The sequence below is a fragment of the Panonychus citri genome, unplaced genomic scaffold (genome assembly GCF_014898815.1).
Source record: "Panonychus citri isolate SS breed McGregor unplaced genomic scaffold, ASM1489881v1 Contig00139, whole genome shotgun sequence".
NCBI classification, from domain to species: Eukaryota; Metazoa; Arthropoda; class Arachnida; order Trombidiformes; family Tetranychidae; genus Panonychus; species Panonychus citri.
This window is the reverse complement of record NW_026515544.1, coordinates 1,905,368-1,932,873: the sequence shown is the minus strand read 5'-3', so window position 1 is coordinate 1,932,873 and position 27,506 is coordinate 1,905,368. Positions and strand designations below refer to the sequence as shown.

At 30.9% G+C, this 27,506-nt stretch overlaps 3 protein-coding genes across 7 annotated transcripts; 2 read left to right on the top strand and 1 right to left on the bottom strand.

Annotated features, from left to right (window-relative positions):
- Nucleotides 1–1,877: 1,877 nt before the first annotated feature.
- On the top strand, nt 1,878–9,875 carry LOC128393944 (histone acetyltransferase KAT6B-like). 3 transcript variants are annotated; one of them, XM_053354174.1, is made up of 7 exons: nt 1,878–2,047; nt 2,295–2,367; nt 2,882–3,343; nt 3,705–3,930; nt 4,078–4,741; nt 5,077–6,450; nt 6,710–6,968. In XM_053354174.1, the coding sequence occupies exons 3-6, from the start codon at nt 2,894–2,896 to the stop codon at nt 5,414–5,416; spliced, it is 1,680 nt and encodes a 559-aa protein (XP_053210149.1). In that variant the 5' UTR covers nt 1,878–2,047; nt 2,295–2,367; nt 2,882–2,893; the 3' UTR covers nt 5,417–6,450; nt 6,710–6,968. The 3 variants fall into 3 exon arrangements, with proteins under 3 accessions (XP_053210149.1, XP_053210150.1, XP_053210151.1); XM_053354175.1 differs by lacking the exon at nt 2,295–2,367; XM_053354176.1 differs by lacking the exons at nt 1,878–2,047; nt 2,295–2,367; nt 2,882–3,343; nt 3,705–3,930; nt 4,078–4,741 and adding an exon at nt 7,426–9,875 and having other exon boundaries at nt 6,008–6,450.
- Nucleotides 9,876–10,134: 259 nt separating this feature from the next.
- Nucleotides 10,135–27,449, top strand: LOC128394464 (elongation factor-like GTPase 1). The gene is made up of 5 exons (XM_053354791.1): nt 10,135–10,348; nt 10,567–10,719; nt 10,831–13,605; nt 26,584–26,768; nt 26,994–27,449. Exons 1-5 carry the CDS (start codon nt 10,258–10,260, stop codon nt 27,180–27,182), a joined length of 3,393 nt encoding a protein of 1,130 aa, XP_053210766.1. The 5' UTR covers nt 10,135–10,257; the 3' UTR covers nt 27,183–27,449.
- LOC128394465 (protein giant-lens-like) lies at nt 15,547–26,002 on the bottom strand. 3 transcript variants are annotated; one of them, XM_053354792.1, is made up of 5 exons: nt 24,650–26,002; nt 23,075–23,251; nt 18,408–18,617; nt 16,879–17,714; nt 15,547–15,891 (listed from the first exon to the last, which is right to left on the bottom strand). In XM_053354792.1, exons 1-4 carry the CDS (start codon nt 24,788–24,790, stop codon nt 17,493–17,495), a joined length of 750 nt encoding a protein of 249 aa, XP_053210767.1. In that variant the 5' UTR covers nt 24,791–26,002; the 3' UTR covers nt 15,547–15,891; nt 16,879–17,492. The 3 variants fall into 3 exon arrangements, with proteins under 3 accessions (XP_053210767.1, XP_053210768.1, XP_053210769.1); XM_053354793.1 differs by having other exon boundaries at nt 16,895–17,714; XM_053354794.1 differs by having other exon boundaries at nt 17,009–17,714.
- Nucleotides 27,450–27,506: the final 57 nt, after the last annotated feature.

The following is a 27,506-nucleotide window of genomic DNA, read 5'->3' as shown; positions in this document are numbered from 1 at the left end:
TAGTTGGAAACAAAAAAAAAGACAAATGATTTACTCAGCAACAGAAATAAAAAGTTAATTATGTTTCCATGTTAATTTTGATCGAGTCAAATTTACCGTTAGACCTTTCGATTGATCTTAAGCAGTGAGAATAATCAATTATAATGAAAATTTATCATGAAGATGAATCAACAACAAGAAGATAACATGAAGAGAGAAACATTAAAGGTGATGGAGGAGAAAGAAAAAAACTTTATCGAATATTTTTCTCCTCGAATTTGAACTTTTTTCGATTGCAAAATTGATGATGGAGATGATGGAAGAGAACGAGAGAGAGAGAGAGAGAGAGAGAGAGAGGAGGAGAGTTTTATCCTCTATCATCTTCAGAATCAAAGTCATCAATGAAGTTTATTGCATATATTTTTCGGAATTGTTCAGCAAATGATACCTTCTATCACAAAGATTGAACTTTTACCTTACTTGATATTTTTTGCTTCTCCATCAGACTTTGTATCTCATAGAGATTTTTTCTCTCTCTCTCTCATTCTCTCTCCACCTCTCATCAACATCAACATGATGATGATGAGATGGTTCTAGCTCACTGAAGTCTTTTCCTCTTCCTTGAAGATGTCCCAAGCGTGCCATTTGAAAATACTGTGTTAAAAGTAAAATATATATGCAACTAGACAGAGGAAAAGTAAGATAACCTCCTAATGGTGCGAAAGAGCAAAATTTGTTGATATCATCATTTTTCCCGGAGGAATCTGAGTTTTATATATTCCTTACTCTCTCTTTAGATTTTTTCTTCTATTCTTTCCACCCTCTCTCTTGCTCTTTCCACCGTCTATCATGTTTCATCCTTTCTCTCTCTCTCTCTCTCTCTCTCTCTCTCTCTCTTTGTATTTCGATTTCCATAGTTTCCACTCCGTGTGTGTAGATAATGTTGGTCTTGGTGAGTAATATTGTGATGATAATGCCTAAGAAATCAGGGTTACATTCATTTACTTTTCTTACTCAGAACTGTAAATGAACTTTCTGATCACCGATGGGAACATTTCATTGTCTTTTTTCAATGATCCCGATTTTCAGGGTGAAAATTACTCGTTAATTGTACATGTCGATCAGCTGATTTTTCACACCGCTGAAAAAATCAATCGGTTAGAATTTAAGCTGAACAATTTGCTGGTTGATCTTTTCCACTGAACTTTATTCAATTTAGATAAAGGTTGTAAATTGTTTTCTTATTAAATTACATTTGATTAGGTTATCATATTTACAGAAAAAGCTTCAACTTGTTAACTCTTATTGGATCATTTGAATTGTTCAAATTTCTCATAATTTTCTTAAGAAACACAAAACCTTCATCTAAATCATTCAGAAGAATTTAAATCTTTTCCAATACAATTAAAATTCGTCCAACAATCAACTAATTGTTCAAATCAATGAATGAAACACTTACCAAGATACTATTTCCATCTAGTGATAACAATTTAAACTTAAATTCTAAAACAAATCATCACAATTAACTAATCTACCTTCAAGCCAAATCAATATCAACATTGAATAACTTTTAATTAGTTACGAAAAATTAATTGTTCACTTATCCAAATTAATTGATCACAAACAAATCAATTTAAAGACTTTGTTATTAATCAAATCATTTGTAATCTCTAATCAATGGTGGTAACAATTAGAGTTGTTTACATTTGAAGAATTGAATTTTGTTACAATTAATGAAATTTAATCGGTTGATTTGTGGAGAGAAATGAAAAAGTTCAATTGATTGAATTAATTGTCGGCGAAAATGTGATCAATGTATCGAAGATAAAGAAACGATAGTATCGAAAAGGTAAGAAAAGGTAAGAGAATTTTTTTTCTTTCTTTTTCTCTTATTGTTATTGTTTTAAAACCGAATGAGAATTTTTTTCCTTTGATCTCCCAATTAACATTTAATTGTTTCTAATTTTGATTTATTTAATTATTGGCATGTTTCTCAACGTCATTTTGTAATGTGTACATTTTATACTCTATTATATGAACAATCAAAGTTTCTACACAGGAAAGAAATGTAAGTAATCAGACAAAGAGAGTAGAAAATTATATAGAGAGAAAGAGAAAATGGAAAAAAATTTTTCTAAAGAATGACTTGCTCTTCATATTGTATTTCTTAAGCTTCTCTTTTTTACTTTGTCTCTCGTTTTCGTTTTCTTGGAAGAAAATCTTTAGGCTTTATTGGCATTTGCTTCTTTTCTCTCTGTTTTTGCTTCTATCCATGTAAAGAATAATGTTACTCAACCATCTTTGTCTTTCCTTAGGTTGTCACCGGAAGAGAGATCATATTAGAAATAGAATATAAAAAACAACGTAAATTAGATTCTAAACCTTTGGGTAAGTATCCAATCATTTTCAATCGATGTTGAGCTTTAATCAATCATAAAAAGCGCGGTTATCCTTTCAATACTGTTTTCCTTTCTCTCTCTCTCTCTCTCTCTATTTGTTGTTCCATCTGCATGAGATTCTGTCTCCATGAAGAGTAACAACCAGAAACTGGTTAATGTTTTTTTCTTGGTGTTATTACAGTAAAAACCTAAAATTTGTAAATCATCTAATAATGTTTTCTTTTTCTATTTTTTCTTTTCTCTTATGGTTTCATCTACTCTCATCTCATGGTTATTATCATCTACCTCATCTACATATTCTTGGTATTGTCCATCATCATCTTTCCTTCATCATTTCTTATATTCCTGATTGATTTTTTACCAATTTTTGCTTTATTTTCTTTTACTTTGGTGTTTCATTTTCTTCCATTTTTCTTTTCTACTCTTTCTCTTTTATTCTTTCTCTCCATTTTTTGTTGTTGTTTTTGTTTTCCTTTATCTTTTATTCTATCTCCTTTTTGTAGTCATCATTTTGGATGATGACTACATCACAAGTTTCACCACCATTGAGAACATTACCAACCAGTGTAACCGAGTTGGATAAAAAGCTATTTAAACAAGCTCAAGAAGTAGCTGAGAAACAATTTTCCACTCAAATTTGTACACCATTAAAGGATAAAACGGGAATACCATCTTCTTTTCGTGATAATAAAGACCACAAAGAGAAAAAGGTTAACTCTTATTCCAGTATAAACTGTTCGGGTGCAGAAACACCCGGCAATGGTTCAATTGTAACAGGAGGTGGCGGTGGAGGCTCTCCTACAATCACCTTTAGATGTCCAGCCGCAATTGAATTTGGAAAATTTGAAATCGATACCTGGTACTCATCTCCTTACCCTCAAGAATATGCTAGATTGCATAAGCTATTTATTTGTGAATTTTGTCTTAAATACATGAAAAGTAAACCCATTTTAGAAAGACATTCAGTAAGTTGGCCCGAAGCTGATGATAAATTTAACGACCGGTGTTCATTTAGATTAACCCTTTTCCTCAAGGCGAAAACCTTTTCCTTTCTAGATGAGTAAATCAGTTAGTCGACGCAAATAAGAAGAGGCCAAAAGCATCAAACAAGAAAACTCTTGGTTGATTAAAAAGCGAAAAACCATTCAATCAACCAACTATATAGAGAAATTATCGATTTAAATTAGCATATTATCTCCATTCAATAATCTAAATGAACACTATTCGTTTTATTAGAAAAGATCATCATTATTATCCGTCTAATAGAATATTTAAAAAAACAAGTTAATTCTATTTCTAATTTTCTGTTTCTCTTTTTTCTTACAGACGAAATGTGTTCTTTTTCAACCACCAGCGACTGAGATTTATCGTAATAATCATCGAATCGATGATGAGGATGTTCAATTAAGTGTTTTCGAGGTAGATGGTCTTGTTAGCAAAATCTATTGTCAAAATTTATGTCTTCTTGCAAAATTATTTCTCGATCATAAAACTTTATTTTATGATGTCGAACCTTTTCTATTTTATGTATTAACCAGAAATGATGAGAAAGGTAAACAATTTATATATATTTTCTTTCTCTCTCTCTCTATAGAATTTACTTTTGTCTCTATTTGTTTATCTGTTTGTGTATATTTCTCATCATTTTTATCTTCATCTTTTCATTGATATATTTTTGCTCCTTTTACTTTCTCTTTAGGCTGTCATCTTGTTGGATATTTCAGCAAGGAAAAACATTGTGCACAAAAATATAACGTTTCTTGTATTATGACACTTCCTGTTTATCAGAGACAAGGATATGGACGTTTTCTCATTGAGTTTAGTTATCTACTTTCTCGCCGTGAAGGAATGGCTGGTACACCTGAGAAACCTTTATCTGATCTTGGTAAATTATCTTACCAATCTTTTTGGAAATCATCAATTCTAAAATATATCCATGATAAGGAGACAATTAATTTAGAAGAAATTTCCAAAGAAACTGGAATGAATGTACATGATATTGCATCTACTTTGCAAACCTTTGACATGATTGATTACCATGATGAGGAAGGATCTCCCAAGTATAATATTAAAATGAAAACGGAAATGATTGAAAGTTTACGTAAAAGTAGATTATGGGTTGAAGAAGATGGACTTCGTTGGACACCCTTAATTGCGCCAAATAGTGCTTGCAGTCAAGATGGAAGTGGAGCCGAAGAAGATGAAATACTTCACTCCGAATTAACTATAGATGAACAAAAAATTAAAAGTGGTCCAATTGGACCGGCCAAACAATCATTGATCCCACTGCCTTCTAATAATGATTCAACCATTTTAACTTCAAAATCTTCACGAAAAAAGAGAAGAAGAAAAACCAAAACTTGGTAAGTTTTTCTTTCTCCCCATCAAATTTAAGCTTATTTAGCTTCTCATTTTATGATTTGCCACAATTTCCCGTCAACTCTTAACTAATCACTAGACTTGAATCACTAATTGTATTCATTTCTTTTTTATCCTGATAAATCATCGTTAAAGGAACAGTTTAGTTTACAAGTAAATTAAACTTTTACCTAATTTTTGAAAACAGTTTGAAACAGAAATCAGCTGTTAGTTGTGTTGATTTATTAATCATATCTTGTTGATTGTGTATCTATTTTTTTTGCTTTAATTTTTTTCTTTGTGTTTAATTAATTGTTTGTTGTTGTTGTTTATTCTTTAGGTATGATTCTCAGAAGAAAAGGAAACGCAGATCAGACATGAAAAGTTTGCATGATGGAAACAATGCTCTTGATGATAATGAAAGTAACGATGTGAAAATGGAAAATGGTGCAGGAGATGATCGTGATTTGGACAATGAACATGAAAATCGTGAAATGGACATTGAACATGATGAAGATGACAATACTAGGAATTCAATTATTTATTCATCTCGCAATTCACCGGAAGATTTTGGTTCATCAACTGAAGAGGAGGAAGGAGGTGAAACAGTTGAGCTTACCTTTAATGATAGTATGACAAGTGATATTGACACCACTCCGATAATAGAAACCTGCACATAATCAGAGTGAACAGCGCAAACAATTAAAAACAAAACAATCGGAAAAATTTGCTTAATTATCACAATTATAAACCAAAAAGATTTCAATTGTAAAATTGTAAATCTTGAAAAGTTTTTGATTAACTTCTGATGGAAAACAAAAAAAAACTCTGGAGAAGTTGAAACTTTAATATCTATTAATTGACAGCGAAAGATAAATGATAACCAAAATGATATTGTGTTTTACTTCTGAAACAAACTATCCAATTACAATTAACTAATTATGTTCTCAAAATTGATCACAATTTACTTTGATTAAGATAACAATCCACAATTATTTTCGTACAATTAATAGTCGAAACATGATTCAATTATTATTTTTTGTTCTTTTTTTTTTGTTAATCAACCTTCTTTTCTTAATTGTAAAACATTGAAAATCGAATTGAATTTATCTTTTATCAAATTTAATTCAATGTAAACGCGAAAGTGATTAATTTATTAACAAAATTTGTCGGCGAAATAAATGTTCGATATATCGAAATTGAAGAAACGATAGTATCGATTCTCTAAAAAGAAAGACAAATTTTTGTCTCTTTCTTTTTCTCTTAATGTTATTGTTTTGAAACGAATCATTTTTTTTGTTGATCTTTTTTATCTTTAATTATAATTAGTTAATTGTTCTCAACCGGTTAAATTGTCATCAGCTCTGAGAATAGACAATCTGATTCTATAATTTCATCTGTTTCCATTCTGTTACTTTGAGTTAATTGTTTGTGTCTCTCTTTTTTTCCTTCTTGTTTATTGACAATTGATCGTTGGTTAAATTGTTTATTGAATGATAATTGTTTTCTCTAATTATTTGTAATCATTTATTTTCATTAGCAATTATTTATACGCACAGAGAAAGAGAGACAATAGTTAACTAATCAATCTGTATTTCTTTAGTTAGAATACTCGTTTAAACCCTTTTCGTTTAAAACTCTATGATCGCAATTAGATGTTACTAATATTCAAAGGATTCTTTCAACACCTTAATTGATCAGCAATTAAAATTATGTAAGTTTAATTTGATTTATTCTCCTTTGTTTCTCTTCAATTTCCATGTAGCAAAGGTTATTGAAGATAATTGTCATTGATTGAGTTCTATATTGTCATCTCAGGATAAGGTAAACTGGTATTGTGATTAATATCATTTGTTACCGAGAGATTGTCAATCCTATTGAATTTTGATTTTTCTCTTTCTTTTCTTTCATTCTAACGCCTTCTCTTTGTATTTTCTCTTTCTATTCACTTTCTTTATCTCTTTAATCTACAGGTAAACTATTCCAATTAGTCATCAGCTGGTTACGCGTATCAATTCAAGTTTGACAATCGCCAAAATTACCAAAATCATAATCAACCTTTTCCAATGTGAATTTGGCTTTTCCTTTACACTTTGATTGTCCTTTTCAAGAAAATTCATTGAAACCAAGAAATCAGCTGAATCAGGAGAATCAACATATTCCATGACTGTACAGATTTTCCCTTTAACTATGATCAACAAAAGATGAATCTTAATTTTTTCCGCAGAAAAGGTTAGTTATCAGAATAATATCAATTCGAATCAATAATATTCATGATAATCCTTTTTTTTTCATTTCGTTTTCCTTTTAACAAATTGGTCATTTCTCTTTATTCCCGAATTTATATTCACATGTATCATGATATTCAGACTAATTCTCTTTCCAAATGATTACTCTAATTTCTAGTTCTGTCAAGAGGCTCCTCTTGATGAGAAAACAATAATCATAATATACATCAGGAAGTTTATTTTTCTTCAATCAATCTTAGCAACCTTATCTTCACGTAATCGTAATTAATTGGTAGACTATTGAATTGTTGATTTATTCTCACTTTTTGTTAACCTTATTTTCATCTCTATCAAGTGTATTTGATGAATTTCTCTCTGTATACACTTGTTGATTTGTTCTTTTCTCCATTTGATCTAATTTTCAATGTTCTCTCTTTCTTTCTATTCTTTTTTTGTGACAGCAAATAAAAATCGAGAGAATGGGATCAACGCAATACTCTCGATGGGCAATGAAATTACCCATACAAATGAATCATCAACATGTTCACCATTCACCACATCCACACCACCCTTTTCATCCTCCTCATCATCATCATCTTCAGTCGCAGCAACAACAACAAGGAAAACATCATCATCAACCCTTGAGAAATTACCTGATATCACTCGATCACCATTTTCTTCATCATCAAATCGTAACAATAGTCTCTCTAGTATCGCCCTTCGAGCTAGCCTTAATTCACCTGGAATATCATCTCATCGTAATCTTAATCGAAGCTATCAGATGCAAATTGCTGAAGCAATTTACGATGAAAATAAACCGTTAGAAACACGATCACGTTTATCACCAACTCTTATGGATATTCTTAAAGATCATGAAAGTCTTTCATATTTTGTCCAATTCATGGAATCTCGTGGATCAACAAGCAAACAATTGATTCGCCTATGGATACAATTAGAGTGTTTCCAAAGATTTTCCAAAGAATTTATAACATCAGAGATTGATTTTAAATTAGATGCTGAAGGTATTTGGGATAAATTTCTATCTCATGATAAATATAAACAATTGGGTATTAGTGATGTGGTTGTGACAACAATTGAATCAAGATTAGCTGATTCCTCCTCACCGGTGGGTGAAAATTTATTCAAAGACCTTGCTGAATGGATAGTTAATCATTTGGAAACCTCTTATTATAATCAGTATTGTAAAAGTTATTACTTCTGTAAATATCAAGTTTCCGTATTGACCAGTGGACATTTAAGGTTACCCGATATACTTTACAATGATTCAACGCTTTTCTATTTCATGGAGTTCATGGAACATGAAACAATGAATCATTATATTGATTTTCTAGTGATGGCAGAAAATGTTAGGAAAACCGATTGTATTACAAAAGATGACCTGACAATCTTGTATCAAAGATTTTTCTCCATTGAATCACCAAGTTATCTTGAGATGAGTGAAACGCTTAAGTGCCAAATAGAGGAATCGGTTCGACGAGGTGATAAGTCCAGTTTCGATAAGCCAATTTCCATATTGATGCAATATTTTGAGGAAACTTATTTTCAACAATTTCTATCAAGTCAAACTTTCTTCTCATTTCTTGATGAGTCAATTAAATCGTTACAAATAAATAGTGAACCTGGTTTGGTATCTTCTTCAAGGGTTCGTCGTGATTCAGGTTCAAGTGATCGCTCAGGTCCATTAACTTCACAGCAAAGTTTATCCTCTTCTTCACTTTCCGTTGTAAATTGTGGCCGTGATTTAAATTCTAAACCTTGTTTATCAAATTTAGATGATTATGATTCAATCTGGCGACGGGATTATGCAACTGACCTGCAAATGGTCACCGTTGATCGTTATGGTAAAGTTATATCACATTTTCAACCTCAACCAGTTAACAGGAAATCCAATGGACTGAGTTTATCGAGAGCGGTTAAAATGTTCAGACAAAATTCATTAGAGGAAAAGGAGAAAGAGGAATTAGCATACAAAGTGGCCCAGATGATTATCGATGATGTTTTCGCTGTGACCCAAGGCTCCGTTTCTTGAGGTTTAATCGTGACAATTTACAACGATTACGAATCAAAATCTCATCAAATTTGTCAACTAACATCAATCATTTAGATGGAAAATTAATTTCAAGATTATGATACAAATGGATTTCTTATTATCCTAATCCTAATTCTGTCGATTAAGCTTTTCAATTAACTACAATGGCAAACAAAAAGTTAACTATTGGTCCAATTTAAATCAAGGAATGAAAAGTTAATTACTTTCAATTAGCACTTTGCTTTGCTTTGGGTGATAATTTAATTGTTCATGATAAGTTTTCATTTACTTGTGGCTCAAACCTGGAATCAGTTGATGATTATTATTATATAATTTAAGATTATGATGATAAAACAATTTCTTAATCTCTTGCTTTAAATAATTTGACTTGTCTCATTGAAAAACAATCAATTTATTTTTAATTAATAACTTTATCTGTTATAATTACTCACCTTCTCTCTCTCCCTCTCTATCTCTGTATTGGTGAAATGTTAATCATTTAAATTGTTCAATCTCACAATCTCTCCATTAACTAACTATCCATGGAAAATGAAATCACTCATTCAATTGAAACTCATTCATAATTAACCTTTGCTATAAACAAACAATTCTGATGCTCTTATCAAACCTTGATTAATTAACTAATTGCGATCCCATGTCATTATATAAATATTTTGACTGCAATATAATTTGTCCAACAAAAACAAAATATCAATCAATATATATATAAATATGTATAAAATCAAAGAAGTAATTAATTAATATCTCTAATTGCGATATATAAATATTAACTTTCAACTGAAACAAATCAAAAATCATTTCGTCAAAATAACAATTAATTAACGAGTTTCCAACAATTAAATGACTAAAAAGTCAATCAAATTAGATGAAGAAAATTGAGTTTCCAATTAATTTGCATATCGAAAACAACAAATCCTATTACATTTAATTCAATCGGAAAATCAACGGAATAGATAAAAAATTAACTAATTCTAATTGCAATTAAGAGGAAAAAAAATTTAATTCGTAAATTTAATTGTTTAATTGTAAGAATTTGAACCGAGCGCTTATATTTAAATCCAATCCTTTTCTTCAGGTTTGTTTACATGTGAATGTGAATTTTGTTTTTCAAACGTGACAGAAAATCTAATTGTTTGACCTAATATATTTAAATTGTTGTCTTTTTATTAGCGAAAATTGTTTGTAATTAATTTCTATTGATTAATTAGTATTGAAATGAACCATGAAAACATTTACATTAGAAAAAATTAAATCTATTCAAGATGATGTTTCTCATATAAGAAATATCTGTATTCTTGCTCATGTTGATCACGGTGAGTTTGTTTACATTTAATCATTTTAATTGTAATTAATTGTTTAGTGTTTCTCTGCTAGTGATTATGGTTAAATTGTGATGTTCTTAATTACATTGGAATCATAATTGTGAACTGACTAGTGTTTGATTGTCTATTTAAAGCTCTGTGAATGAGAATCTTTTTTTTTGTCGGTGATTAATTGTTTTCTTTTTATTTTCCTTTAATTGTGTTTTTAGGTAAAACAACACTCGCTGATTATTTAATTGCTAGTAATGGGATTATCTCTTTACGATTAGCTGGTAAATCCAGGTATCTGGACAGTCGACCCGATGAACAACAAAGAGGAATTACCATGAAATCAAGTAGTATTGCTCTTGGACACTCAATCGGTTAGTTTAAATTATCCATAGAGAATTAATTTCTATTTAGAATTTTTTTATTATTCTTTTCTAATTTAAATGTTCTTTTCTTTTGTATTTTCCTATAAATGGATATTTAAGATGATGAAGATTATCTCGTTAATGTTATCGACTCTCCGGGACATGTTGATTTCTGTGGTGAGGTTTCAACGGCAATACGACTTTGTGATGGTGCGCTAATTGTTATCGATGTTGTTGAAGGACTTTGTGCTCAAACCAAGACAGCGATTCGTCAAGCCTGGACTGAGATGATTAAACCAGTTTTAGTTTTAAATAAAATCGATCGGCTTATATTGGAAAAACAGTTAACACCTTTAGACGCTTTTGTACACCTACAACAGATATTGGAACAAGTTAACGCTCTTATGGGCGAATTGTACAATGTTGAAGTATTAGAAGAAGATGATGATGATCCTAATCACGAGAAGAAAAATGGTACCAATCGATTGGTGAACAATTTACCAGATAATAATCGTGATTCAAATTCAGAGGAAAAAACTTACGATTGGAATACGGGTTTAGACGATAAAGATGATTCCACTTTCTATTTTGCTCCTGAACAAGGAAATGTTGTTTTCGCCAGTGCCTTGGATGGTTGGGGTTTTACTATTCAAGATTTTTCCAAATGGTTGAGTAATAAACACGGTTTCAAGGTGGAAACCCTAAATAAAACCCTATGGGGCGATTATTACCTTAAGGGTAAAACTATCATGAAAGGTGCTCAATCAAAGGCTAAAGAACCATTATTTGTATCAATGATTTTAAAGCAAATTTGGTATATTTATGATTCTGTGATGATCCGCCGAGATAAAATAACTACCGATAAAATAATATCCAATCTTGGTCTAACAATTCACCGTCGAGATGTAACCCATAATGATCCAAGGGTAACCCTACAATCAATATTAACCCAATGGTTATCACTTGCACCCAATTTACTGACCGCTGTTTGTACCCTAATCCCAAGTCCACTTGAATTACAGGAACAGAGAGCGGAAAAGTTAATGTGCTCCAATACAACGAGATTTGAACTATTCCCAGAGAAAACGAAGAAAATGAAAGAAGCCTTTCTTACCTGTTCCAAAGAGGGATCAACAATTGTCTGTATTTCTAAAATGTTCCCGGTGGAAAAAAACACTTTACCTCAGTATAAACCTAAACCTTTAACAGTTGATGAAATTTCCCGTCGTCGGGATCTTGTCAAAGCTACACTAATGTCCAATAACAGTGTTAACGAAGGTATAACGGGATCAACGCCAGTTTCTATGGGAACAAAGGAAGATGAACTTGGTATAATAACAGCGATACCCGCCGGTGGTAAAAGTGAACAGGAAGAAGATGAGATGAGGGAGAATATTGTTTTCCTTGCTTTTGCCAGAGTTTTCAGTGGAACCATAAGTAAAGGAGATCAACTTTATGTACTTCACCCTAAACATGATGTAACCAGAATAACCGATGAAACTGTGATAGATACAAATGCCAAATTAACTGACCTTAAAACTGACCAACACATTACCTGTGCCAAAGTAGAGGGACTTTATATTTTAATGGGTCGTGGCCTTGAATCAATTGACTCAGCTGGAGCGGGAAATATTGTTGGTATAACTGGACTTGAAGATCATGTCATCAAATCGGCAACACTTTCCAATACAATTTACTGTCCACCCTTTATTGATCTACATGTTCCCTCTCAGCCTATCCTACGGGTCGCCATTGAACCCGTTAATCCAAGTGAAATGAGTAAATTAATTAAAGGGTTAAAATTGTTAAATCAATCGGATCCTTGTGTTGAGGTACGAATACAAGATTCAGGTGAACATGTAATCATCACCACGGGTGAAATTCATTTACAAAAGTGTGTTGATGATTTGGTTAATAGATTTGCCGGAATTGAAGTTAACGTTTCATCACCGATTGTCCCATTTAGAGAGACAATTGTCCTTAATCAATCAGGTGATCAACAACAACAACAACAACAATCAACGAGCAACTCTAATCAAATGTCAAGCAAAACAATTAACGGATTACAATCGTCATCATCATCATCATCAAACTTTTCCTTGTCATCAACTGAAATTCAACAATCAACAATTAATAGTAATAATATTAATTCTAATTGTGAAGAGAATCACCAAGATTCCGAAGGATATTTAATTCTAACAACACCAAACAAAAAGTCAACAATTAAAATTAAAGCTTTTCCTTTACCAGAAGAAATAGTTAAATTGTTGGAGAAAAATTGTGATCTAATTAAGAAAATGGATGAGATGGACAAAAATCGAAGTCAATTAGATTGTAATTTAATTAGTACCGATTTAAGTAAACGTTGGAATGAATTTAAAGATAAACTGAATGAACTTTTAATCGAGAATCAAATTCAAGGTTTAACTGATTCTTTCAAACGTATTTGGTCATTTGGTCCAAAATATTGTGGACCAAATATACTTTTTAACGCAATTGATGATCTACCCAATTTCTCATCACCATTATCTTCCTCATCATCTTATTCATCACCTCATTTATCTTCCATTGATTCATCATCAGCTGATCCCCGATCTGAATACGAGTATAGTTTCATCAGCGGTTTCCAATTGGCCTCATTTTCTGGTCCACTTTGTGAAGAGCCAATGTACGGTGTTGCCTTTATAATTAAATCTTGGACAATTGAATCAATCAACCAAACACAATCGGAACAACAACAAATCCAATCAACTGAAAGTGATCCCTATGGTCCATTCACTGGTCAGATAATGTCCACCGTCAAGGACGGTTGTCGAAAAGCCTTTCAAGCTCAACCCCAACGGCTTATGGCCGCAATGTATTCATGCACCATTCAGGTTACCAGTGATGCTCTGGGTAAGTTATAACAATCAAATTATCTCTAAATTAATAACCAACAATTGTTAACTAATAATAATCAAATCGAAATGAAAAATGAGAGGAAACAAGAAAATATCATCAAAATGAATCAAATTACTACTTAAATTGCAAGTTTGCAATTTAATCCATAATCAAAATAATGAATTTAATTCAAAGTCCAAACAAACAAAAAAAAACTTAAATCAAAACTCAACAATTAACTTACACAAATGAATCAGTAACCATTCATAACTAATACCTTTCATTGTTAACATAATCAACCAACAACAACAATAATAATAATAATCTTATACCAATGATAATTACGTAATTGTTATAACAATTTAGCTTAATTGTGATTAGCAATTAATCAGATAAGATAAACCAAACGAAACAAAACGAAAAAGTTTACTAATCAAATTGTATTTCAATCTCTGCCTCTTTTGATTACAACAACAACAACAAAAACTCGCAAAACAATTAGTAATCAGCCGCTCACATGTAATTAATCAATTGCAGTTAAATTGTAATGATTTAGCAAATTGTTATGCACAAAATGCAAAACTCCAACAATGTCAAGGGTAAAGTAAAAAGTGAAACTGATTATGGGAAAAGTTTCTAGTATATAATTTGAAACTGAAATGATAACCTTGTCACACAAAATATTACCAATGTTTTTACACCTCAGTGTTGGTCCATTGATTTTTCACATAGAGACACATTAGCAACTAACATGTTTCAACTTTCTAATGATATATATTTATAAATATCTACATAGAGATCACATTGGTAGGAAAAAAAACTAGGTAATAACTTCTTGAAACTTTTATTTTTTTTTGTTCCTTCTTTTACTTTCATACTAACCCAATGGGCCGAGTTATAGTCCGATGTTATTATTATTATTATCTATGGTTTTATTATTGTTGGTTATTACCTTTATTATTATATGTCACAGATTGTGAGTCCTGACTTATATATTTTATTTCCTTGACTGAAACGCAGTTTATGTACGAGGTAATGTGCTGGATATTTATCATATTCTTTAGTAAGAAAGAAAGAAGAGAAAAAAATCTTCCTAAAAAAAGCAACGAAAAAAGTAACAGCAGTAGCAATAGAAAATGATCAAGAGAGAGAGAGAGAGAAAAAACATCATAGGGAGAGAGTGAGAGATTAGGAAGAGAAAGAAAAAGAAGATGAGGAAGATGAGGATGAGGAGTGGAAAATTTAGAAAGGTAGGAGGAAGAAAATAGCATAGGTAAAAAAGGCATAAAACGGTTGAGTGGACGAGAGAGAGAGAGAGAGAGAGAGAGAGAGATGATGATGATGATGATGAAGATGAAGATAAATGAAGAAGCAGAAAAGTTGATAGAGTATGAAGAAGGAGAGAGAGGGAGATTTTTTCTACCTTTTTCTTACTGTACAGTTGAAAATAATCCATAGGAAAAGCATAAAATTGAGGGTAACCCTGTAAATCTAATGAGCTTTGTGGTTTTTCAAACTGACTACCAGATTCACTATTAAGCATCACTATTAACATCATCATCTTGATCACCACTGGAATGCCAATTTAGTATTAGGATGATGATAACAATCAAAAAGCATTGATGCAAATTACAAAGGGAAGACATAACAATAATAAACCGTAATAACTTTCATCCCAGTAACATATAAATCTACATATGTAAATACAATGTAATTTAAATGTTTACCTTTTTTTTTGCAATCTTTTTGTCATCTTCATATAAAAATGTGACAATTACTTTTACCATAGAGATTCATTTATGAATCATTTTGAGTCTTTCATTATGATTAGTTCATAAATAATCAATGGTAAAATAAACATATCAACTTTATTTTAAGTTTATCAATATTCATCAAGATCCAGGTAATGATGATGATAAGCAGAAAGAGAGAGAGAGAGAGAGTTGAAAAAAAGAGTAACCGAAAAGTGAGTTAGTTTATTTGTTGTTTTCTACTTTTTCTGTTGCTTACAATGAATTTGAATATACACATGATAATAATATATTTCTGTGAATAAATAGTGATGGTTTTTGGAAACATGAAGAGAGAACAAATTGCAAATGATGATAATGAAGATGAGGATGGGGATGAGAAAGGAGAGTCTTAGAAAAAAAGAGGATGATGAATACAAGGAAGAGAAGAAAAAAAGTAAAGGTTTTCACTTTGATATTATTATCACTTTGCTGGAACCATCACCAACTATTGTGAGTTATTCACATGGGTCATCGTAGGAGATTGTATTTTGTGAATAGTGAGCTCCTCCTAAGAAGATAGTGAGAGAGAGAGAGAAGATGATGATGATTAAGATGATGATGATAATGAAGAAGAAAAAAAAGATGAGATAGGAAATTGATGAGGAAAAAATGACCATAGGCAAGACTTTCTTTTCATCTTCTTTCGTGCAGGTAACCTCATCTTTTTGTGGTTAAGTTTTCTCTCTCTCTCTCTCTCTCTCTTTCTCTTTCTCTCTTGCATCTTCCTACCTTTACATTTACCTGGCTACAATTATAATTATCTTTTAACTTTTTTTCTCGCTCAGGTATAAAAGGTAAGCTGAGTAAGCACAGCTTCCCGCACTCACTCACTCTCGCAAAGTTACAATCAAAAGTAATCTGTATATTTATATATATATTATATTGTTGTGATGACCGGTACACACATACCTGTACATTTCTACCTGTACTTTGTGGTTATTACTTTTTGTACATTTGCTTGTGTGTCTGTCTGTTTGTTTGACTTGTATTTATTTTATTTTATTTGTTTGTTTGTTTTGCTAACCTCAAAAACCTGCAAGTGATGAAAGACGGTGATGATGATGATGATGATGATGATGTTGAGTGGGTGAGAGTAAAAAGAGAGAAAAAAAATCTCTCTTCTTTTTTTACCTCAATTTTCAGGTAAGAAAAAAAAAGAGCGAAAATAAATTGTTAGGAGGATCCCGAAAACGAAGGAAAAAAAAATTAAGAGAAAACTTTCAATTCTAATGCATTTTAAATGCTTCTTTTCTCATCTTCTTTTTTCATCATCATGCCTTTTTATCATCAAGTCTCTCTCTCTCTTCTTCACCCTAAAAGGCTGATGCTTGATGATAGCTTCTTTTTCTGGTCATCATCATCATCATCATCATTATCATCAGTTGGCACAATCTAAATAATATCATAATGGACTCTCTTTGCTTGGAAAATGTTGATTGCCTTTTTTTTTCATCTTCATTTTCACTCTCTTTTTTATCTTCATCTTTTCACTTACCTGTAAATTTTTCTACCTTTTCTGGTTCATCTTGTACATTATAAAATTATATTAACTCTCCAGGTCTAAGGTCATTTCGTTGACGGTTTTTACGTGCCCCTGATCGTAATTTACTCTGTGGTTTTCTTACCTTTATTATTACTTTGTAATGTCTTTTCTCTTGTTATTATTATTACAATTACTTATTGTTACTTCTGTTGTCGATTGACCCAATTTTCTGTTCCTTCCCTTGGTCAGTATATATTTTGACATTCGAGAGCTTTGATTTGTTGTTTTCTATCTAATCCTGTCAATCTAATGACAATTAATCAAACTTTCTAAACTTTATAACTTGTTGTTAAATCTCTGATTGTAATTATATATTTTCGTTTGGTTTGCAAGGTAAAAAAAAGTGATTTTTATTTGTTCGCTTTAAGTATTAATATTGATTGAAAACCTTTGTTTTGTTTTTTGGTATTTCTTAGTTGTATTGGGTTTCCTTGTTGTTGTTTGTGTCGACGATGAAGATGAGAATGATGTGAATGATGATGATGATGATGATGATGATGATTATAATGATGGTGATGGTATTCATTTCACTCGGGGTAGAGTTGATTTTGTTGATATGGGTTAGGTTAAGTTTCCATAGGTTTGCAATGGTGCACAATAACCACTGTAAGTTTTAATCTTATCCAATGGATAAGGGCTGTGGGTATCACATTGGGATGCTTATGATGGGCTGGACAGTAATGTCTTGGTCCACAATTACACAAGGTACTTGTGTTGACCTCTTCAAATTCATTTCGTTTCATCACTGTGAATAAACGACATGGTTCTTTACGTCGACACTTCATCTTCTATAATTTCATAGGTGTGGTTTAAAGGGTGGGTAAGGATGAGAAGAAGATGAAGATGATGATGATGGAGAGAGAGAGAGAGAAAAAGATTAGAATTTTGATTTTTTTGCTTCTTCTTCTTCTTCTTCTTTCGTAATTAAATATTATTATATTGATTCTTATCATTGACCATCATCAGTTGATTGTTGCAAATGGAAAATCAAATTGGGAAGAATTTTTTTTTTCTTATTGATTCCTATCAACTTTCAACCTCCTCTCATTCACTCCAACTGATTATTATATTTAAATTTCAATTTAAATGTTAATATTTGAATTATTCTTGTATGTTGATCAACTTAACTTTTTTTTCTGTTGGTCACTTATGTCCAAGACTTTTATTTTTCCCTTGTAAATCAATTCAACTCGTTAACTATTAATATATTGGTGATTTTTGTTTATCTCTCTTTCTCATTTCATCCTAATGTTTTAAACATTTCCACTAATATCAATTTAAATTGTCACATTTTTCACTTGATTAGCATCATTATAATGTTAAATTTACTTTATTGTATTGCTATTGTGATGATAATGATAATTGCTGGTAACACTTTGAATATCTATCAATGAGATGATGATTAGCATTTAGTTTTTTTTTTTGCATTTCGTTGGCAAAATTACATATGCATACATGTAAATAAATGTAAAGGTACTTACACTTTCAGGTGAACATGCAAATAAATATCTATTTGCAATACCTTTGTTTGTGACCTCAAATGATTGATGTTTAAATATATAAGCTATACTATTTTTGGGACAAATACAGGACATTATCTGCTCGGTCCGATTATCAGGGTAACTGGTCAGTGTCCATGTTACATCACGAAAATGTCGACATGTAGTTAATTTATTGACTGGTTCACAAATCTAAAAGGTGAATGAGAGAGAAAGGAAGAAAATAGAACAAAATTAGCGATAATTTTCCAAAGGAAAGATAATGATGATAATCATTTCGATGATGATGATGATAATCGTTGAAATTGTTCATTGGAGTAAATAATAATACACAAACTCCAATGGTGATTATGATACCTTTTTCTTCCTGTTATTTTTTCTTACTCATTCTACAGGTAAACTCTATACATTTTATAGTAAATACCATTCGTGATAATGATGATATTTTATCTTCCTTTTACCTTTGAATCTTAAAGGTAACGATCTTGTACACCCAAAAGGAAGAGAATGAGAGAGAGAGGGGGGAGATAAGCTAAGTACTAATTGTATATCTCAGGTAAATATTATTATTTTTCGTGATTTTCTCTGTCAGAATTACTTATATATGTACTAACGATAGTTGTTTTTGGGCGCGGAGTTAGGGACTGATAGACGAGGTAACGTTTTGGCCCGTGGCCGTGATGATGATGATAATAATAATAATGATAGTAATGATGATGATGATGATGATGATAACTCCCAAAAAATGTATCTTACCTACTTCCCTTTATTATCTCTTACCTTTTATGCTTGAAGATAAAAGTTTATTTTTTTTCTACTTTCTTCTTACCTTTATATTCACAGGTTAATGTTATTTCAGTATGTTACTACTTCTCAGTATTACTATTATCATTATCATTATCGTTGATTATTATGATTAGGATTATTATTGCTATTAATATAATAGGTTTCAATGAAAATGATATTATCGTACCTGAAAGTAATATAAAGGTAAATTGTTGAGATTTTTTCTTCATGTAGACAAATTAACCTTATCATTTCTCTCACTTGCTTTCTACGTAAGAGAAAGTTTATTACTTTGCTTACCTGTTCTCTCTCTCTCTCTCTCTCTCGCTCTTCATCTCCCACTTCCTGTGGATGATGAAGATGATGATTGAAGAGACACGCTTCACTTGCACTTAATCTTCTTACCACAAGAAGAATTTTTCTTCTTCATCTTCGCCATCTCTTCATCATCATGCGTCGTGATAATGGATATATAATGTTTCAAGGTAACTATTACTTAGAAGATACATTTTCAGATTCCTCGCCATCATCCTCATCTTCTTGGCGTCTCCTTTACTAGTAATTTCTCTCTCTCTCTCTCTCTCCTTCTTTCTTTTTTATCTGAATGATCTTAAAGATCATTGAAGAAAAATTTTCTCTTACAACTTTTCCATTCTTTACTGAGCTAAGAATGTAAAAGGTATTTTCATACGTACACATACCTGGAAAATAAAGGTGTGCAAAGCATGAATAAGATGAAGAAGAAGAAAAAAAAATAAACTGTTAGATATTTTTACTCTCACTCTCATCATCATCTTCATCTCCATCATATATATAGAAACATGAATTTCTCCAGGCAATATTATTATTATACTACATTATCATCATCATCATCTTAATCATTTCTTATACATTTAGGTTGTTGTTTATTATCAAAAGATTGAATGAAAATGTATTTTAAATCAATGTGCAATTTTCAAATGATTGCAATGATTACCTTTTCAAATTTTGCAGTTTTTGTTATCATTATTATTGCAGTTACTGTAAATCAACATAAGTGCAATAATAATAACACAATATCTACACATACACACACACACATAAACACACAGGTATATATGAATACAGGGACATATATATTTATATATGTGAGACAATTTCTTGTGAAAAAAAGTAAAGGTAAGAAAAGCATTGAGCAAAATAACACAATAATAATACCAACATGTGTTTGCAAAAGTCTATTGTGAAATTTACCTTTTGATGGATTGACGAGTTACCTTTTTTTTTACCTGAGTAACACTCACACTCTAAGCATATACCCTGTATTTGTTGTTGTTGTTGTTGTTGTTGTTTCTTATGCCTTCTAATCCAGTCCATCTCTGTATATCAACTTTCATTCACTGTCCATCTGAATGTTGTCTCCATTGATATCTTTGCAATTTTCTGTAGCTATTGATAATTGCACAAGATTTGATATACAGGCTAAGCTAATTTGTAATAAAGTGGCCATGTTAATTGTTTGCAATATCAATCAATCTGAATGCACTTTCTTTTACCTTTTAGATTCTAATATGTTACCAGGTAACAGTTTTTTTTTATATCTACTTCCTCACTAACAAAGGCAGTATTATTATCATGTTGATTGTTACCTCATCTTATTGGTAAGATATTGGTTCCTATGTAATAATATTTTTTCCCGCGATAGTTAATAGTTTTAAAAAGTTTTTCTCTCGCTCTCTCTTTTCAGTTCTATGTGTTTATGAACGAGAGATGTTACTTGGGATGAGAGATGAAGGGTAAAATGATGATGATGATTATGATGGTTGTGATGATAATGGAGAAGATGAAGTCCATAAAGTGTTTATTTCCTTCCATAGAGTATATGACTTTGCCTCTCTCTCTCTCTCTCTCTGTTTCTTCCGCTTCGGTCTTTGGATTTTTCGTCCTCGTCTTCTTTTCTTATTCTTTCATTCTTTACCTTTTTTTTCTCTCTTTCTCTCTCTTTCTTTTCATCATCATCAGCTCTTCTTCTTCATCATCTTCGCCCTTTAGATTTTCGCCCTAAGACTTCTAGTTTTTTCTTCTATTCTCTTTGTACCTTTGCAAGATATTTACAAGACAGATGGTTCTCGGTTTAAGGATCGTTTCGACAAAATACTCAACTTACGGGTTCTTACCTGTGTGTGTGCATCTTAAGTCGAAAGGTACAAGATGATGAAGAGGTAAGAAAGACTCCAGATCGTTCTTAGTCCTTGTACTATTAGAAGAGAGAGAGAGAGAGAGAGACAGTGAGCTTCACTTCTCGTCTTTCTCATCTTCTCTTTCTTATTTTTTTCTTATTTCTTTCTCCATGTGTCTCTTTCATCTTTAGGCCATACTTTTTTTTTCGAGTCAATACTTTGTATTAACTGTCATGGATCATTGAATTTTACTGTTCCTGGGAAAATGTTAATCTTTGCCTCTCTTTTTTTACTACTCACTCATCCCTCTATCTTTCTCTCTCTATCTCTGTCTATCTCTTGTATCTATCTATTGTCTCTGTCTATTTCGTCTTACCTATTTTCTTCATCATCTTCATCTTCATCTTTATCTTCCTCTTCTCTCATTGAAACAACGGAACTTACCTATGGTCAACTAGTGAGAATGTAAAAGCCAGTGGAGGATGAAAGATGATGAATTATGCAAAGAGTGAGAGAAAAAGATGAAGACGATGATGATGATGATGATAAATCTTTCTCTCTCTCTTTCATTATCATGCAAAATTGTCTTTCTTTTTTATGTGTCTTCTTCCTCTTCCATCAATTTCCCATTACAATCAAATCTAAATCAAACAAATTCAAACTTTTGTATCTTCTTCATCTTCATCTTCCTCTTTCTTTGCTCATCCTCTTACTTTCATCATCCGCATCATTTTTTTTTTTATTATCATCTCCGTGCTCAACTAATTCATCTTATTTATTATCATCAATTGATATGCTTATTTTTTTTTGCTTCTTATTTAATGTTTATCACATTGAAATTGAAAAAGCAAACAAAAAGTTTCATGATAATTTTGTTTTCCTTTAAATTTACTAATACATAACAATGAACATTTTGAATTAACTTTCGTTAACTTATTACATTCATCATTAAATGTCATCTTTCAATGATGATGATGATGAATAGTAAAAATGATCATCATTATAAAGTCACATTAATAACAAAAGTAATAATAATGATGACGATAAACGAGACGATCGAGAAAAAAAGTGACCTTAGAACTTTGAATTTTATGTCAGCGAAATATTGAAAAAAAAGAGAAAAGCAAATGAAAAGCTTCTCAATGTGAACCCGCTTTTCATTCAATTGATTATTTATCGTTTTTTAAATTCTATTCAAATTTGATAATCGAAAATTAATCTTAATCATATTGATCAGAATATCTATTATCGATTTGTACAGGTAAACACTGTAAAGAACTGATAATGATGATGATTAAGATGATGAAGTAACAGTAATAATAAACGTTGATTTATTATCATCATTGGAAAACTTTTTTTACTTCGTTAATTTAGTTTTTCTATTGCAAATTAAATTGAAAAACTTTTTCGTTTTCCAATTACAATCATTATTATGGTAATAATTATAATGATAATTTGCAATTTGCTGATTGTTGATTGTTTTGGAAAGGTTAATTTGCTTTTAATTGCTTTTTCTTTTTCTTTCATTTCATTTTCATTTTGGTTGCAAATTTTTTCTAATTTGTAATGAGATTTTAATGTATTTGTGATATTATATCATTAGCATGATGATGATGATGAACAATTTGATTGTTTTTATTTGCTGTTGATTATATATCGTTGTTTGTATATTGATTATCAATTTCAATTGAATTGCTTTCTTACCTTATATTGTTTGGTTTTATCAATTATGGTTCGTCCATCATTTGAATTCAATGAGGTTGAACAAGGTTTACTATTCGGACATCGGCATTGCCTCTCGATCCATGGGGCTGAGTAAGTGTCCACTTTATTGCAAACTTGCCAAGATTCACATTTTCTCAATATATTATCATATTTTTTCTGGACATGGGAGAGAAGATGAAACGGAAATGACCAATCAATATGATGCGAAAGATAAAATTAAACAAACCAACAGAACAAAAAAAAACCGGAAAAAGAATCAATTATGTTCAATAAGAGGAGGAAAAATTGATGCTAAATGATAGATTCTTATGTTTAATTTTCATCTTCTTTTTTTTCATCATCATCATCATCTCTCATTAAGGCCACAAGCCTACGCTTTACATGATGGTAAATAAGATGATATTGAATATCATCTTTGTGAATTTATCATCATCTTCAAAGTCTCTGTCAATAATACTTGTAATATCAATGAGAATTTGCTTTTTTTTCAAAATTCAGCTTCTCAAGGTTTTCTCATCATAAGAGGTGGACCTGTTTGAATGATGTTGAAAATTGATTCTCAAATGATGATGATGATGATGATGATGCTCAAGGCAAGTCAATGGAGTTTTGCATTTGATAAGATGAGATGATGATCATCTTGATTATCATCATTTAAAAGTGAGACAGGTTAGTGAATGAAAGTTGTTATACCCTTAAGATGTTGATGATGATATTTGGTTAAGGTGATTTGTATTGATCAGGAACCAAATTTAAACAATCATTTAACACACACAGTAAACATACTTGACAATCATAGTAATTGTAATGATGATTATCAAATAATAACTTGAGAAAACCATATTTGGGATGAAATATTTTGATTATCAGTTATTAGCATGATTATTATCATGATTAACAATGAATTGTATATTTCTTTGAACGTTGTGTGTGTATGTGTGTGGATGTAAGTATATATTATTATTTACTCAATTCAGGATGTTTATTTATCATCATTATCATCATGAATGAATGAATGAGATGAATGAAGATAAATGTTATTAAGAATAAGAAAAAAAATTCTTGAATGAATGCGTGGTATGTGTTGATATTTAGGCTACTATTATATTATTACCATTATTCAGTAAGCTGGATTAATAATAATACTATTAGTTGATAGTAATTAGTTAATTGTAACGTAGAAAAAAAAATTTCTCAATATATTTGAAAGAAACAATTTTCTAAATTGTTTGATAGTTGGAATTATTTCTTTGAGTTAATTAACGTGGGCAGGAAGACGTAACCTCAGGCTAAATCAACTTGATTGTTGATGATGAGGATGATTATTATTATTATTATTATCATGATGATGATGATGGTGATTAAGTGACTCCCCTTATATGGATGACAAAAGTTTATTAGTTAATGATTAGTTTTAGGAGAGGGAAATTTATATCAATCTCTATGCGTTCAAGTTGTTTCATTTTCCCGGGTAAATTTTTGTTTTGTTTGTTTGTTTGTTTGTTGGTTTGTCGTTATTACAATTAAAGTTAATTGTTGGATTTAATTACTCACAGAGATGGTAAAATGTTTCTCCTTGATGAAACGATAAAACAATGAATTGGTTGAGATAATTGAAATGAGTGAAAATAATGATAATAGTGATGCTAACGGTTTCCAAGAGTTACCGTAACTGGATCCATTGAGAATTAACATCGCAATTAAAAATTGTTGGTTAATTGGCTTTGTTAATTTAATTGGTGTAGATTTGTTTGTAGTATATTAATATATAAGCTTTCGTTTAAATTAAATCTTAATTGTTTGTTGCAAGTTTTAATTTACCTTGATGAACTTTGGGATACACACTTGAGACAAAGGGTAAGATGACAATTAATAGTGATGATGTTGATCACAATTAAAAAAATGATGATTAGTTGAAGTAGAAAATTAATTTATCAGATAAATTATATTAAATATTAAAATTATTGAATACGAAAACAATTTAATGATTTAACAATTTGATGATTGATTGTTGATTGTTGATGATGTTGTTTCAAAGGCACTGATTGAATGATGATGATGATGAAAAAATTAAATGATGATTATGATTAGGTTATGATGAAAGTGATGATGATGATTTGATGATAATGTTTTATGATGATTATTATTAATTAATGGGTTGTTTTCAACTTTAATCAATGATTAATCACGTGGAGTTTGAAGGTTGTTGTTGTTTTTTGTTGTTAATTGTTGACTAATAATATTAATGGACATTTGGAGTAGTAGTTGTAGTTGTAGATTAGTTTGTATTTTCATCCCTGGTTCAAGTTGATTGTTGGTTAATTGATTTTATTTGCGGTGGAAAATCAAATCAGGAAGGTAATTTTAATGATGAGATTGAAATTATATCGGTTGATAATTTTAATTGTTGCAAAATAATCAATTGATTGTTGAATGATGAAGACATGCTTAAGATGGAAACTGTAATATAAACATGTAAACACTTTTAACAGAAACAAACTTAAGGATAAAAAAGGAGCGAAGGTAATAACAACGCTCTGGTAAGAAAGTAAGTGGAAGATGAAGATGAAGATGAAGAGAGAGAGAGAGATGATGATGATGAGAAAGAGACAGACAGACAGACAGACAGAGAGAAGAGAGAGCTCGGGGAGATTGGGAGCCAGGAGAGTGAGTGAGAGAGAGAGAGTTCACTCAGGTAATAGCGCTGAGATTTAGTCTTGAGTGAGTGAGTGAGTAAAACTAAATGAATGGAGAGAGAGAGAGAGGCCTAGGAGGAAAGAAGGTGCCAATATGAAAGAGAAAAAGAGAGTGAGAGAGATGATGATGATACTAAAGAAGAAGAAGATAGCTCTTTCTTACCTTTCTTCTTCTTCTTCTCTTACTAACTTGTCATTTAGAGAGATAAGAAAGAGAAAAATTGAAAGGGATGTCGTTTGCTCTTCTATTCATCATCTTCTCCATCTTCTACTTTGGCCTCTACATTAATGAAAACTTCTTAAAGACGTTAAAACGTTTTTCAGACTCTCTCTCTCTCTCTCTCTCTCTCTGGTCTTCATCTTCCTCTTCATCTCTTCCTTCCTCTCTTTCTCTCTCGTTCTTTCTTTATCTTCCTTCGTTATTAACTAACGTCCATTTTTTCTTGTAATTTGAAAATAATCAACTCAACGAAAATGGCAATAGTTGAATCCCTTAATTTCCGTTTCCACTCACACAATTAAACGGCTGAGAAGGTTAAGAAATTTAATTAATTAAAGTAAACGAATCACTAGTTACCTTGAAAATTTATAATTTTAATTTCTCAAGGAACCAAATTAAAGTCATTCTCAGCTAATCACTAAAAATAATTACGATGATATTGACTGTTAATTTTTGACCATTTTGAAACTTAATTCAAAACATTTTTCATTATTTGATTTCTTTTCTTCCTCTAATTATAAATCAAAAGAATACAACTAATCAACCAATATTTTTTATTCATTCGATCTCAGGTAAAATGTATGGGGTGATTCGTCGTCGACATGGACGAACCATTCATGGCGATATGCAACAAGGATCGTCCAGTTTCACCGTTACTGCGATTTTACCTGTAATTGAAAGTTTCCAATTCTCGAATGAGATTCGTAAGCAGACCAGTGGAATGGCCTTACCTCAGCTCGTGTTCAGCCATTGGGAGGTGGGTTTTGTCGTTATGGTCACTCGTTGATTCACCATGATAATAATTTTACTCTTCCAATCTTAAATTTTCTAATCAATCTCATCTTTAGACACTAATTAACTCTATCAACCTTTATTTCATGCTCTTTCTTTACTCTCTCGCCTACCTTTCGATATTTATCTTCCTTGTCATCATTATCATCCTACTAATCTTATTTTATATGTTTACTTTTTCCTTTTCTAGGTTATTGATATTGATCCTTTTTGGGTTCCAACCACCGAAGAGGAGTACGAATTGTATGGGGAAAAAGCTGATACTCAGAATCGAGCTCGAATTTATATGAACTCAGTTCGAAAGCGAAAAGGACTTCCAGTTGATGAGAAGATTGTTGAACATGCAGAGAAGCAAAGAACTTTCAAAAGAAATAAATAATATTCGACGAAAAGAAAAGACTTAAATTTGGAATTTCAATTAATTATCGTTACAATTTGTACTTTGATTTGTTAATCACTTTTTTTCCTTCTTTCATAATCTAAAGAGTAATTATTTTGATTCCTCGAAAAGTAAAAACTACAAAAATATGTTGACATCTCCATGGAATTTACTTTTTTATAGTTACAATTTCATGTTGATTAAGTTTTCTTTTTACTTAATAAACAAAAAAAAACGTAAATTGGTTCTTTTTTACTTTTAATTGAATTTCAATTGTTTTCATTTCTCTTTCATTTTTAATTTTTTTTTCTCGTAATTTTGACT